The sequence below is a fragment of the Drosophila arizonae genome, chromosome 3, assembly GCF_054131065.1.
Source record: "Drosophila arizonae isolate 15081-1271.41 chromosome 3, UAZ_ARI_1.0, whole genome shotgun sequence".
Lineage (NCBI taxonomy): Eukaryota > Metazoa > Arthropoda > Insecta > Diptera > Drosophilidae > Drosophila > Drosophila arizonae.
In genome coordinates, this window is record NC_142923.1 from 31,557,242 (window position 1) to 31,572,331 (window position 15,090).

Genomic DNA, 15,090 nt, shown 5'->3' on the forward strand with positions numbered 1-15,090 from the left:
TAAGCGAGCACCACAGAGTGTATTAGGATCACGTCGGGGTCACCAAAATGTTTGAAGCTGCCGAGCTTTTTCGACAACTCTGGCTCCAATCATTTACGAAGGCAAAAAATAAAAACCAAAACGATATAATTTAGCTTATTATTTATTAATTTAATGCCGAGTCTGTGGACACTGTTTAGGCAAAGTTATTTCGATGCGAGGGTGACAAATTTGTAGGGGTTGCGCGAATGAAGACTATTTTTGTACAGAGTTTAAAAGAATATAAATAAAGAGGAGTATGCAATTAACAGAGCGGATGAGATTTACATATGTATGTGTGTTATGCTTTGTTATGTCACTGACCAGAGAACACATAGACTAGACATGTAGTACAAAGTTTTTCAACACCGAAAAATCGGACTCCAAGGGCCTATCAATTTCGTATTTACTCGGCTCTTCACTTTTTAGGTTCGCGCTACGAAAATATGCGAAGGTACAATCATTCCGCTTCATGCGCTCGACCGAGATGGTCAAATGTTGAATAAAAGATGTCTCTATGCTCAATTTTTGTTCTTGAAAATTTAAGATTATGATTATAACATGGATATGCATGTAATTGCTAAAGCACAAGTCTCTAGTATTTGAAATACGCTTTTTACAAAAGTGAGGGTGAGGGGGTGAATTTAAGGGTGGGGGGTTAATTTTAACAAAAACCGAAATTGTATAAATTGCATACAAGCATACATTAAAAATTTGGAGACTCTAGCAATAAAGGTGTAGAAGATATAATTTTATAGCTGGTTTTCGATAAGGTTTTTTATCGATAAAAAAAGATCGGGATGAGTTATCGATTTTTAATGATAGACTTGATTTGCGCGCTGTAATTACGGACATTTGAAAAAAAAATTGAAGTCTCTAGCTCTTATATCTTCTGAAATCGACGCGTTCATACATACGGACAGACGGACAGACGGACGGACGGACAGACGGACAGACGGACAGACGGACAGACAGACGGACAGGGCCAAATCAACTCAGCTCGTCGCGCTGATCAACAATATATATACTTTGTGGGGTCTGCCACGCCTCCTTCTGCCTGTTACATACATTTCAACAAAACCATTATACCCTGATTTCCCATTGAAAATGGGTTCAGGGTATAATGATAATAAAAATCTTTAGAAGTGAAACCAAAGCATTATGAGAGCTTTTAAAAGTGAACTATCGATCAGCTGATTATTGAATAAAAATTGGCGCAAAATTCATCTGTAGCTTTGTGTTCTGCCACACGCGTAAATTTAATCCAGAAAATTGAACTTAATTATGGAAAGTGAACTTCCAGATATGCACTATCTAATGTAATGTTTTATTTTATGTATAGTTTGTGAATTTTAGTTTCGTATAATGTTCAATTTATGTGTATTTTCTTAGAAAATTAACATGCGTTCTCCGTGTTTCGTGGAATATAACTAATAAGCTGTTCCATGGTGAAAGCAACTAATTGGTCCAGATTGTACTTTTGAGTCTTGTCTTCCATGGGAAACCATAAACTCATCCCCGTTCGTCCCCCTTTTCTCACATTTTGTTAATACATAGGCACGTTCGTGTTTAGTAACAACGAACTTATTGATATATGGCGCAGCAACAACCGGCAAATTCAATCGGTATCGGATTGGATTTACACCAATATAAATAACAAGTAAGAAAACTCTAGTCGAGAGTGCTCGACTAGATACTACCCTGAACAAATAATGAACAAATAAAAATGCCCATTTAGTATGGCTGAAATTTCAATTTCGATGTATTTAAAAATATAAATAAAATACCAAACTCATTTAATAAAATATAAAAATATTTTGAAACAATTAAAAAAAACTTCTCGATCAAGCGTCATGCAGCTAACACACTAGGCCACCTCACTCCTGCTAGTGGCGCTGGCAAAACTCAAATAGATTCACTGCTGCAGCGCCAACTACCAAAACTAAACGAAACTAACTGCTGATGTGATTCTAAGAATCTGCTAGAATAACCAAACTATTAAAAACGCACATAAGGTATAGTTAAAATTTCAATTTCGGTGTATTTAAAAATATAAATTAAATAGAAAACTCATTTATGAAAATATAAAAATATTTTTAAACAATTAAAAAAAATTAACATCAGTTGCATCGATCGGGATTCGAACCGCGACTTCTCGATCGAGCGTCAGGCAGTTAACACACTAGGCCACCTCATTCCTCCTAGTGGCGCTGGCAAAACTCAAATATATTCACTGCTGCTGCGCCATCTACCAAAACTAAACGAAACAAAAAGCTGATGTGTTTCTGTTGTAGCTGCTGCACGTGCGTTTATTAATTGGCCAAATATTTGATTATTATACCCTGAACCCATTTTCAATGGGAAATCAGGGTATAATGGTTTTGTTGAAATGTATGTAACAGGGAGAAGGAGGCGTGGCAGACCCCACAAAGTATATATATTCTTGATCAGGGTGACGAGCTGAGTGGATTTGGCCCTGTCCGTCTGTCCGTCTGTCCGTATGTATGAACGCGTCGATTTCAGAAGATATAAGAGCTAGAGACTTCAAATTTTTTTTTTAAATGTCCGTAATTACAGCGCGCATATCAAGTTTATCATTAAAAATCGATAACTCATCCCGATCTTTTTTTATCGATAAAAAACCTTATCGAAAACCAGCTAGAAAATTATATCTTCTACACCTTTATGTACGCTTATATGCAATTTATACAATTTCGGGTTTTGTTAAAATTTACCCCCCACCCTTAAATTCACCCCCTCACTCTCACTTTTGTAAAAAGCGTATTTCAAATACTAGAGACTTGTGCTTTGGCAATCACATGCATATCCATGTTATAATCATAATCTGCAAGTTTCATGAAGATCGTATGTCCACAAAAAGTTATTAAGCAATTAAGTTCTAATAGTAAGCGCTCACTGCCGCCCATGCGTGTTTATGCTTGTGTGTGTATATGTATGTAAATGTTTGTGTGTGTGTGTGTGTGTGTGTGTGTGTGTGTGTGTGTGTGTGTGTGTGTGTGTGTGTGTGTGTGTGTGTGTGTGTGTGTGTGTGTGTGTGTGTGTGTGTATGTGTGTGTATGTGTGTGTATGTATGTGTATGTATGCCTGTGTGTGCGAACGTGCGTGTGTGTGTGTGTGTGTGTGTGTGTGTGCGTGTTTCTTGTGTAAACTGAAAGACGCGAAAAATTATTGAAATAGCTATTACTCCAAGGGTTCAGAGGATCTCGTAGTCGAGTAGTCTCGGCTAGAGCTTTCTTACTTGTTTTTTATTAATTTTTGACTGAACGGAATTTAATGAAACTTTCAGCATATGATCTACATATTATATTGAATATTTGCGAAATTTAAAAAAAAGAAAAATCATTCACAATTAGCTATAGTGGCATCTGATATGAACTTGAATGTTTTTACTCGATAAAAACATAACGGGATGATTTATCGAAATTTAAAAGCAAACTCGACGTCCGCGCTGTATATACGGTCATTTAAAAAGAAAAATGCAAGTCTCTAGCTCTTATATCTTCGGAAATCGACGCGTTCAAACATACGGACAGACGGACAGACGGACGGACGGACAGACGGACAGACGGACGGACGCACAGACGGACAGACGGACAGACAGACAGCCGGACAGGGCCAAATCGACTCAGCTCGTCGCCCTGATCAAGAATATATATACTTTGTGGGGTCTGCCACGCCTCCTTCTGCCTGTTACATACATTTTAACAAAACCATTATACCCTGATTTCCCATTTTCAATGGGTTCAGGGTATAAAAACACGTAAGAACGTTGCAATCGGGCGATACCGATAGCAGAAGACTCATTCACAGCCCAAACGCTGTCAACCAGAGTATATAGTGCAATTTTCAAGTCTAGTGCGCAGCAAAAAACACGGCATGATGCCATTAAAATTGGAAAATCATCGATAGCTATTGCATTCAAATTACATACATATATAATTTATACAATTTTGATTTTTATTATATATTTATATCCATGCTTGTGCACACACTCATCGTCTATTCTATGCGTACAGACAGAAGCGCGCCTTTTCTCACATTCTTAGAATTTCGATTGATTTCTGGACTTTCCAGCCGTTGCTGTAGTTTTGTCTGATGACGCTCTCTTATTAAGCAATTCTATTTTAGCAACTGATTGCTCGAGCAAAGCAGTGGCGCGGGTGCTAAGGGCGACGCAAGTAATGTTAGAGTAGGGGAGGTTCGAACGTTTACTGTGTTATTTTTTTTTATTTTTTCATACATATTTCGTTTTTTATAAAATAGATATTTTATTGGGAAGGTGCGAGCTTGACTGAATGACACTTAATACTTTTCATTTTCTTAGTCGAATAATTTTACAAGTTTAAATGTGTTTCTTCTTAAATAGCCCTCAAATACATATACGCAAATACATACATATGTATATATGTATATATGTAAGCCTGCACGCATAGCATCAAGCATTCCAGCCTTATACACGCGCTCATTTGTATGTGTGTATGTATGTACACATAAATGCGTGCTCTAGCATATTCTAAGAATCCCGTTGCGATTGATTTGTCTTTGCATTGTTTTTGAATTTCCAGCCGCTACACTGGCTTTTCTTTGCTATGCGGCGTCATAACAATAATGTGATTTCGTTTTAACTACTCTTGATCGAAACGACGCGGTGGTGCTATAGGCTGAAGCGCCGACGATCTTTATTTTAGCTATTTTGACAAACATGCTATTTGGGTTGGGTGCGAGTTCAAATCCCGCTGAAAACACTTTTTTGTAAATTGCAAATTTTTATTTTAGCTTTTTTATATTTTATTAATTTTATAAAAATGTTTCCTTCCGTGCCATCAATGCCTATTAAGCCTACTTATGTGTACATATACATAAATAGATGGCTGACGCATATAAATGTCGCAATTCGGGCACTGTAAATGCCGATTGCCACGCCCCTAGTAGCCGTAGACTCCTTAATTTTAGCCAGTTTTTAGAACGAGCAACCGGTTACCTAAATGCAAAATTTGAATTCTTACGCTCAAAAAATGTGAAAATTACAGGGTATTTATCGATATGCCACGCCCCTAAAGAGGCTTAAAAATTATTTTTGGAGCATCGATAGAGGAGGCCACCAGTAACTTAACTATCCAAATTTGAAGCTTCTAGCTCTTAAACTGTAGGAGATATAAACTTTTGCGGTTTGCCACGCCCCCTATAGGCGGACATATATCTACCATTGGACGTGGGTGGTCAACCCGCGTATATATACAAAATTTCAGGTCTCTAGCATCAATAGTGCCTAAAATATAGCAGAATTCGGAAAATCACTATATCTTCAGGTCCGATTTGCCACGCCCCTAGTGGGCGTAGATATATAATTTTTTCACCTATCTTCATAGAATTAAAACATCAGCTTACATGCAAAATTTCAGCATTCTAGGTTTATAACTTTAGGAGATACAGTTTTATCCGATTTGCCACGCCCCTAATGGGCGGAGATATATCCGCCATAGCTTGTGATCTTGGGTGATCGGCGCGGACCTACATACCAAATTTCAGCTTACTAGCTCTTCAACAAACATGATTTCTGGTATATCGGAAAATGCATTTTCCGATTTGCCACGCCCCTAGTGCGTGGATTGGGAAAATTTTAACACTTTATAAATCGGAGATATACACGAGTATGTGTTCCAAATTTCAAGACTCTAGCTTCAATGGCGCCGAAATAGATTGCGTTCATACGGACAGACGGACAGACGGACGGACAGCAAGACGGACATTGCACAAAACCAATATACTCATTTCACTTTCGTGAATGAGTCTAACAATATCGAATATGAGATGAAGAAAGAAATGGATAAAAAAAAATCAGTAATGTTAATAGTTAAATTCATAGATATCTACCCAAATGTAACTATGTATATGCTTGAACGGTTCTTGTATAAGCATACCGTATGGCTGGCGTCGAAAATATCAATTACTATTAATGAAAACTGCAAGACCCCACAGAAACGGGACGCCCAACCTTATCCTATTTGCATCTATTACCAGCTTTAGCGATACCAGATAAATAATTCGAGTTTGGTTCCCCTAGGATCATTAGGCGAAAACGCTTCAGAGGCACGCAATAAAATTTACAAAAAAGACAGATTGTCACATTCACGAAAAAATAGTCGGATCAATACTGTGGTTGATATATTTTACAGAGCTTTGGATTAATCGGATCCACTATTATCAAGTGTTTGCTTAAAGGAAATAAAAAGAAAAAATACAAAAAAAAAAAAAACATTTTCATAAGAGGTGCTAAATCTTTTAGAGCTTCCGTGTACAGCTTCAAATGACAACGAACTGGAGGATGATTCTGATGATAATGAGGACAATAATCATTATAATATTGAATTAGATGAAGAAGAAAATTAAATATAAATAAGTAACTAAATAGATCAACTAGTTTGCAAGAACGGCAAGAGTGGGCGTGGTCGCACTGATCCAAAATTTGGTGTACAAATTATAAGTGCCATAAAAATAAAATTTGCGAAGTTTGGATCTTATAAATAAATTTTTCGACTTTATGCCAAAAAAAACTTAATCTGGACCATAGTGCAGTGGTGAAAAAGTTGGTTCTACATGTCTCATCTATGTGTTCTTTGGTCAGTGATATTAATTACGGGAATATCCCTCCCTGAAGATATCGATTTATTGTTCCAGAAACACACCTCTATCAGTTATATAAGTATAAACATGGGGTACTTGCCAGCAACAGCAACAGCTTTAAGGTAAATATTAATGATAGTGTTTATTTAAATGGCGAACTAAAATTTTATTTTCATTATGGTTGAAGGTTTTTAAAATGTAGCCGCTTAATGTCAATGTACCCTTCCCATTTTGCGGAGCCTAGTTTGAAAAAAGAAACAAACAGAAGCAGCGCATCACATATCCCAGTAAAAGCAGCTACGAATGATTTATCTGATTCCATATTTTATGGTGAACTCAAAAATAAGCTTATAAAGTATATTACTAAAAAAGGCAATAAAAGTTTGGCAAGAGAGTTATTAACCGAAACATTCGAAACTATCAAGCGAACCCAGATTGAAAGATTGATTCTTGCTGGTACGGAGAAAGAGAATATAATAATTGATTCGGAACAACTTTTAAAAAATGCCATTGAAAATGCACGACCCTTACTCCAGTTGTCAGCAATTAAAAGAGGCGGTGTCAAATACCAAGTCCCTGTACCCGTGACAGAAAAGAAATCATATTTTCTTGCGATGAAATGGCTATTGGATGCAGCTCGTGAAAAAGATCGTAAAGTTCATTTACCGGAAAAACTAGCTTGGGAAATTTTAGATGCTGCGTGTGGTCAAGGAAGAGTTATAAAAAAAAAGAACGATTTACATAGGCAATGCGAAAGTAATCGAGCTTATGCTCATTATAGATGGAGTTAATTTCCGATTTTAATTACGAATGACATCCATCCTATAATTTTTAATATTACATTTTGATTGATTAATTAATAAAATGTTAATTATTAAAAAACTAGAAATGAGATTTATAATACAGAAATAATGCACCTATATATTCATATTCTCTACTTAAGTGGATGGTTTATAACATTTGTTATTTTTTGTATTTGTTGTCCTAACAAGAAATAAAGCTCTATTCGAGATCCCCTGATGCCTTCAAGGAACTGGATTTCAATATTGATTTTACGTTCCCATATCCTCGTAGCCCGAATCTAACAGCATTAACCAGAGAACACATACATACATACAGTGACGAACTAAATTATTGGCACAGCAAGGATTTTAAACTTTAAAGCAATTTTTCAAATATTTTGAAACGTTTTTTTAATGAAAAAAAAAAAAAAAATGAACCGAATAGAAAAAATTAAATAACCAAAAAAGACCAAAATTTTGCTGAACAAAATTATTGGCACATTTAGTATTATTTTTTTTAACAATTTGACCGATTGGGCAAAATCATTTTGGCAATTTTACTATATGCAATAACCTCTCTGGTTAGTGCTGCAAAAATATCGGATCGGAATCGTTATAATCGATATTTTCGAATTTTGGCAAAAGATCGATATGGCTTTCTTAGTATCGATATATCGAAAAAATGGTTATTCTTGGCGTTGGTTTTAACTGTGTAAGAAGCGCATTTATTTAATTTTGCTAAATTGTATACAAATTGATTGATTTAATTTAATTGCAATAGAAAGAAAAAAATGGATCAGTTATTGGGAAGAAAACGTAAGTACAATTGATATATACTATTGGAAAAGCTTGGAATCATAGCTTGTGTGTTTTAGGCGCGGCGAGGGTTGACTCCGATGAAGAAAATAAGACCGTGGGAGCCCCAAAAAAATCCGAAGTGTGGAAATATTTTGAAAAAGGAAAGGATGGTTGTGCGGTGTGCAGAAATTGCTTTAAGGTCTGCAAAACAAGTGGAAATACCACAAGCCTTAAAAATCACTTAACACGCATGCATCCATCGCTGCAAGAGAGTGAATTGGCACCCAAGTCCGGTAGCATTTTGCACTTCGTAAATAAAAAATATGAGGCAACGTTCTCTGAGAGCGAGAGGATGTTTAGCAAAGCTGGAATGATTGCTAATTCCAGAAGGGCGTCATTAAAACCGGAAACAGTAAACAAACTAATTTTTTTAAATAAAAACCAATGGGTTTTGTTTTAATTTCTTTTTTTTTCAAACTGCCATGGAGGCAATTGTTTTTGTTATTATTATAATATAATTTTAAGGAGCATAGTGAATTTAAGCTTTAATGAATTGCTGTTTTAGGTTTAAGTTAATGAAAAATAATTTGTTATACGACTTTGTTCGGTTGAATAAATTTGTTTTTGTTTGATGCTGTTGCTTTTATTTTAATCTTGAAATGGTTGCCATTTTATCCATTAAGAAGTCATAATTAATATAAATATTATAATAGATTCTAAGCAAGAAAATTAACATTTAAAAGAAGTGTTCGATATATCGTTTTTATCGATCTTTTTCTCTGAAAATATCGCGAATATCGATATTACGGAATATCGATTATTTTGCAGCACTATCTCTGGTTAGTGCTATATGTTATCACTAGAGCTGGAGAACCATCGATGGAACTATCGATATAATCGATGGAACTTTATTTGTTTGATACATCGATGGAAATTTCTCGATGGTCAATATATCGACAATTTAATTTGAGTGGAGAGTGTGCACGCGTAAGTCAGAAATCTTGTCTTCTTATTTTATTTGTTTTTAGATTTACAAAGTAACTATTGCAATTCAACATTGTAGCGAACCAAATCAATCTATTTCCTATCAACTGGCAGTTCCTCATTTAATATGGACAAATTTGTCGCTACGTCGAGTAAGTTTGTACAAAATCATTTGTAGTCTATTTTAATGTATTCTGTAATTTCTTAGAAAAAGATGTTGTCGCCCCTACGCCTTCAACAACTTCAAGTCCACCTAACGCCGCTGCTCCCATCGACCGCAAACGAAAAAAATGCGTTTCGGAAGTTTGGTCCCATTTTGACCGCTTAAATAATAAAGTCTTTGCCAGATCTCGACATTGCGGCAAAGAATACCGCACAAGTGGGAACACATCTAATTTGATGGAGCACTTAAGACAAGTCCACCTATTTGAGCAAAATACTGAAAAGACCAAAAGTACAACCGACTTAAAATCATTTTTTCTTCGTAGCCAGTGCTATGGTTCTACGTCGACCAGGAAGGCGCGAATTGACGAGTCCCTTGCTCGCATGATGGTACTTGATTTGCAGCCAAATAATTTTTCTGAACAAAAATCAATGGTTGGAGAATGAAGTTGATCTAGAAAATGGAGCTTTATTGTAGTAGTAAGATTTGAAAGTCAAATGATCTCTTATACTTTTTTTTTATATTATTTTTATTAAGCAACTGAAATGGAGAATGAAGTTGATCTAGAAATTTAAGCTTTATTATAGTAGTAAGATTTGAAATTGAAATTATCTTTTATATTTTTTGTATTTTTTTATTTTTATTATAATTATTTTTGTTAAGCAACTGAAAGAAACCCGTTATATATTTTTAAGAAAACTGGACTGAATAAACCTTGTTTGTTGAACCTTTGCATTCATAGTATGTAAATATGTATTTAATTTGCAACATTTTTGATTTTAATATATAAAGAATTTTCGATGGAACCATCGATAATGTCGATGGTTTGAACCATCGTTGGGAAATCCATCGAGTACCGTCTCTATCGATGGTTCTCCAGCTCTAGTTATCACTAACCAGAGAACACATAGACTAGACACACTAACCAGAGAACACATAGACTAGACAACTAGTGGAAAGCTTTTTGCACGCTTTTTTTGAGGCTTTAGCACCCCAGACAGCTTTGGACTCGCTCGGCTCCTTACTTTTAGGTTCGAGCTACGAAAAAATACGAACGCACAATCATTTCGCTTCATGCGCTCGACCGAGATGGTCAACTTTTGAACAAAGGATCTCTCTATGCTCAATGTTTCCCTAGCTCTCTCTCTCTCTCGATGGTCTCTGCTCTCTCGAATGTGTATATGTATGTATACATGTGAGGCTCACATTGTGAGCACAAGCAGCAGCTCACGAAAATTGAAATTTCTTCGCAGCAAGAACCCATGTCTTCCCTTCTGTGAAGAGTATACCGAACTTTTTAAACCGTTTGCCATGCGTTTTCGTTATTATTTGTGGGAAGAGTATGAAAGCGTTGGTGCGCATAATGAAAATGTTTTCGCGACGAGCATGCACACATACACTGTCCCTTGCTACATGTACTATGAGCATTTGTATGCCTGTGTGCAAAGCCCTTGCTGGCTATAGCAATTTGAAATCCTAGCATTTGCATTTGGTCGATCTTGTGAAGTGCTCACACTTACATAAATATGTTTGATTGTGTGTACGCAGGGGCCGCGATGCTCACAAATGATGGGGTAATCATTGTAGAAGCAGTTCAGTGCCTTTATATGTATGTGCGTGAGTGTATGTTTATATGTGTATGCATGCGACATGAGCATTGACGTGTGCCTACGACAACTTTGAATTGTGTGAACGATTTTAGGTTTTAATTGAAGAGGCGCGCTTACATTTAAGTAGATGATTAACTAAAGTAACAAGTGCACTTCCTATTACTTTTAAAGGTATTTTTTAATTGCATGATTTTTATGACATCTAACAGATGCACCCTTTAAAATGGGTCCATTTAGCCAGTATATGTATGTATGTACATACATATGCTTCTTATTAAAAAGGTAAATTTCACCTGTATATGTGCAGGTACAAGGGATCGAAAATCGCATTCCAATTTGGCCACAGGGATTGATCAGGTACTACATTTTTAGCAAAAATCATTCTGATAGGCAAACCCACGACCATTGAAACAAAATCATACATAAACATACACACACGCACATACATATAAAGGCACTGAACTGCTTCTACAATGATTACCCCATCATTTGTGAGCATCGCGGCCCCTGCGTACACACAATCAAACATATTTCTGTAAGTGTGAGCACTTCACAAGATCGACCAAATGCAAATGCTAGGATTTCAAATTGCTATAGCCAGCAAGGGCTTTGCACACAGGCATACAAATGCTCATAGTACATGTAGCAAGGGACAGTGTATGTGTGCATGCTCGTCGCGAAAACATTTTCATTATGCGCACCAACGCTTTCATACTCTTCCCACAAATAATAACGAAAACGCATGGCAAACGGTTTAAAAAGTTCGGTATACTCTTCACAGAAGGGAAGACATGGGTTCTTGCTGCGAAGAAATTTCAATTTTCGTGAGCTGCTGCTTGTGCTCACAATGTGAGCCTCACATGTATACATACATATACACATTCGAGAGAGCAGAGAGCATCGAGAGAGAGAGAGAGAGCAAGGGAAACATTGAGCATAGAGGGATCTTTTGTTCAAAAGTTGACCATCTCGGTCGAGCGCATGAAGCGAAATGATTGTGCGTTCGTATTTTTTCGTAGCTCGAACCTAAAAGTAAGGAGCCGAGCGAGTCCAAAGCTGTCTGGGGTGCTAAAGCCTCAAAAAAAGCGTGCAAAAAGCTTTCCACTAGTTGTCTAGTCTATGTGTTCTCTGGTTAGTGCTAGACATCTAGAACAAATTTTTTCACCGACGAAAAAATGCGCTGAGGAGACTACACAACTTCGTATTTGCTCGGCTCAGTCTCTTGAGGCTCAAGCAGTGAAAATATTGCACGACAAAATCAGTGTGCTGCAAGCGCTCAAACAAAATGGTGCCATTCTTATATGAAGCACGGCTATGCGCTATTTGTCCTACTCTCTCTCTCTCTCTCTCTCTCTCTCTCCATGGCCTCTCAAATAGCAGCAGCGCACAGAAATTTAAAATTGTTCGCGACGATCCCAGCTCTTTCCTTTTGAGTGAAGGGTATACCGAAATCATAAAAGCGTTTGTCACGCTCATGCAAGCAACATGTAAGCGTTTCGATGGTTATTCGTGGGAAGGGTATGAAAGCGTTGATACGCATAAATATGATTTCGCGACGGGCATGCACACACACATTTGTAGTCCCTTGCCACATGTATGAGCATTTGTGACCTGCGTTCGTTACTCTTACTGCTTGTAGCCATTTTAAAGCCCAGCATTTGCATTTGGTCGGTCTTACGGACTGTCATAACCACTTTACACAGATGTACTATGTATGAACATACATATGTATGTACATAAGTACATTTATATATTATTATTGCTAATCATGTTTATAAATGTGTTTATATCCGTAAATAATTATATATAATTAAAATTATTTTATACACATTTTCAACCGAAAAAATTATCGTAAAACACTACGAACTTTATTAAATGCTTTGCAATATATGAAATACATATGTCATATTACACTCAAGCTTTACTCATTATTGTCAAAAATTTCTAATTAAGTCATAATGGCCCATTTGATAGTCACCCTACGATTCAAATCATACAAAATTTACAAACTACTAAATCCAGAGACAATTAGCTTGCCATCCCATACAAGCATACACATACACAAATGTATGTATGCATGTGCTCACTTCACAAGGCAGACCAACGGCAAATTTTGGGCTGATGATAGACGAAAATACTGAGAAAGAATTGAGTTTCGCGACGCACGCACACAAAAGCACATACACGTAGCAAGGATGTAAGTGTGTGTGTGCATGCTCGTCGCGAAAATGTATTCTTTCTGTGCACAACAGCCTGTGCAAATTGTAAAGCAACACATGTAAACGCACATAGGCATACAAATGCTTCTACAAGTGATATCCCATAATTGTGAACAGCACATCCCATACAATCAAATGTATATACACTTGCTCGCAGAACTCTGCGTACACTTGCAAACAAACCCCTATTTCTATGTTTACATGTATATTGTATTTAATATAGAAGACTTAAGGCAATACTTCTTTTTGTATAACAATTTTCATTTATTTATTAACATAATTATGTTTTCATTTTATTATTAAAACTAAACCTAATATTGAAAAAAATTATAAACAAAACACATTACCAAAAAATGACACCTCAAAAGTCTGCGTACATTTTAAGTTTGCTGCATACAGCGCTGGAATTTGTTAGTTGTTAGTATCTTGTAGGATACCCTTTTCGTTTTAACACCTCAGCCAGACGGCGAGGCATTGACTCAACCAGCTTTTTAGTGTCCTCTGCAGTTATTTTGCCCCATTCTTCCATCATGACCTCCTTCAGCATGTTCTTAGACCTTATGGTGTGCTGCCGAATCCTACGCTCGAGTAAGTCCCATAGATGCTCAATAGGATTGAGGTCTGGGGACTGGGGAGGCGTTCGGAGTTGGCTTTTTACATTGAAAAGTAGCCAGAGCTTTACATTGTGGGCTGTATGCTTCGGATCATTGTCCTGTTGGAAGCAAAATTCGTCCTCCAGGTGCAATTTCTGGGCACTCTGATGCAGATTCTCACTAAGAACTCTTATATAATCCTTATGGTCCATTGTTGATTCTATAAAAGAGAGATTTCCCACGCCACTAGCCGCCATACATCCCCACACCATTACACCACCTCCACCATGCTTTACTGTAGGCAATAAATTTTCCTTATCCATGGCTGTTCCGCTTTTTCTCCATACTATTTTCTTTCCTTTTATGCCAAATAGGCAAAACTTGCTCTCATCTGAGAAAATTACCCTTTTCCAGAAGCTAGAAGGCTTGGAAATGTGCTCATTGGCGAAGTCCATACGCTTTTTCCTGTTCACCTCTGATACATGTGGCTTCCTACGTGCAACGCGGCCATGATAGCCCGCTTTTTTCCAAGTGCGTCGAACGGTTTCCTCAGAAACAGTTTTGGAGAAACGTTCTGCAACTTCCAGACGTCCTTGGTGAGCAGATATCATTGGATTTTGAGGTACCAATTGAACAATACGTTTTTTCTCTCGTTCCGTGAGCAAGGGTGGGCGGCCTGAACGAGGCTTTGACAATATAGAGCCCGATGAGACATAATTGTCGTACACTCTTTGGCACGAAGAATGAGTTCTGCCTACCAATAGACCAATTTCTCGGTAGGATTTGCCTTCTAACCTATATTTTAATATAAGCTTACGAACTTCTACCGATATTTCTTTCCCTTTTTGCTCCATGATGAAACGCGTGCCAAATTTCTTTTCAAAGTGATAGCAAATTACGCAAATGAGCGAAGAGGAATTAAAGAAACATGCAAAAACTAACGGTGATCGTGAATTCCAGCGCTGTACGCAGCAAACTTAAAATGTACGCAGACTTTTGAGGTGTCATTTTTTGGTAATGTGTTTTGTTTATAATTTTTTTCAATATTAGGTTTAGTTTTAATAATAAAATGAAAACATAATTATGTTAATAAATAAATGAAAATTGTTATACAAAAAGAAGTATTGCCTTAAGTCTTCTATATTAAATACAATATACATGTAAACATAGAAATAGGGGTTTGTTTGCAAGTGTACGCAGAGTTCTGCGAGCAAGTGTACATACATACATACATATGTATGTGAGGACTTCACAAGATCGACCAAATGCAAATGCTGG

The 15,090-nt window shown here is 36.8% G+C and overlaps 1 protein-coding gene across 2 annotated transcripts; it reads left to right on the forward strand.

The window, feature by feature from the left end:
- The first annotated feature begins 6,629 nt into the window (after nucleotides 1-6,629).
- On the forward strand, nucleotides 6,630-9,379 carry mRpS7 (mitochondrial ribosomal protein S7). Of its 2 annotated transcripts, XM_089463943.1 has the most exons (5): nucleotides 6,630-6,785; nucleotides 6,851-8,157; nucleotides 8,227-8,261; nucleotides 8,321-9,230; nucleotides 9,307-9,379. In XM_089463943.1, exons 1-2 carry the CDS (start codon nucleotides 6,637-6,639, stop codon nucleotides 7,452-7,454), a joined length of 753 nt encoding a protein of 250 aa, XP_089320069.1. In that variant the 5' UTR covers nucleotides 6,630-6,636; the 3' UTR covers nucleotides 7,455-8,157; nucleotides 8,227-8,261; nucleotides 8,321-9,230; nucleotides 9,307-9,379. The 2 variants fall into 2 exon arrangements, with proteins under 2 accessions (XP_089320069.1, XP_089320068.1); XM_089463942.1 differs by having other exon boundaries at nucleotides 6,851-8,261.
- Nucleotides 9,380-15,090: the final 5,711 nt, after the last annotated feature.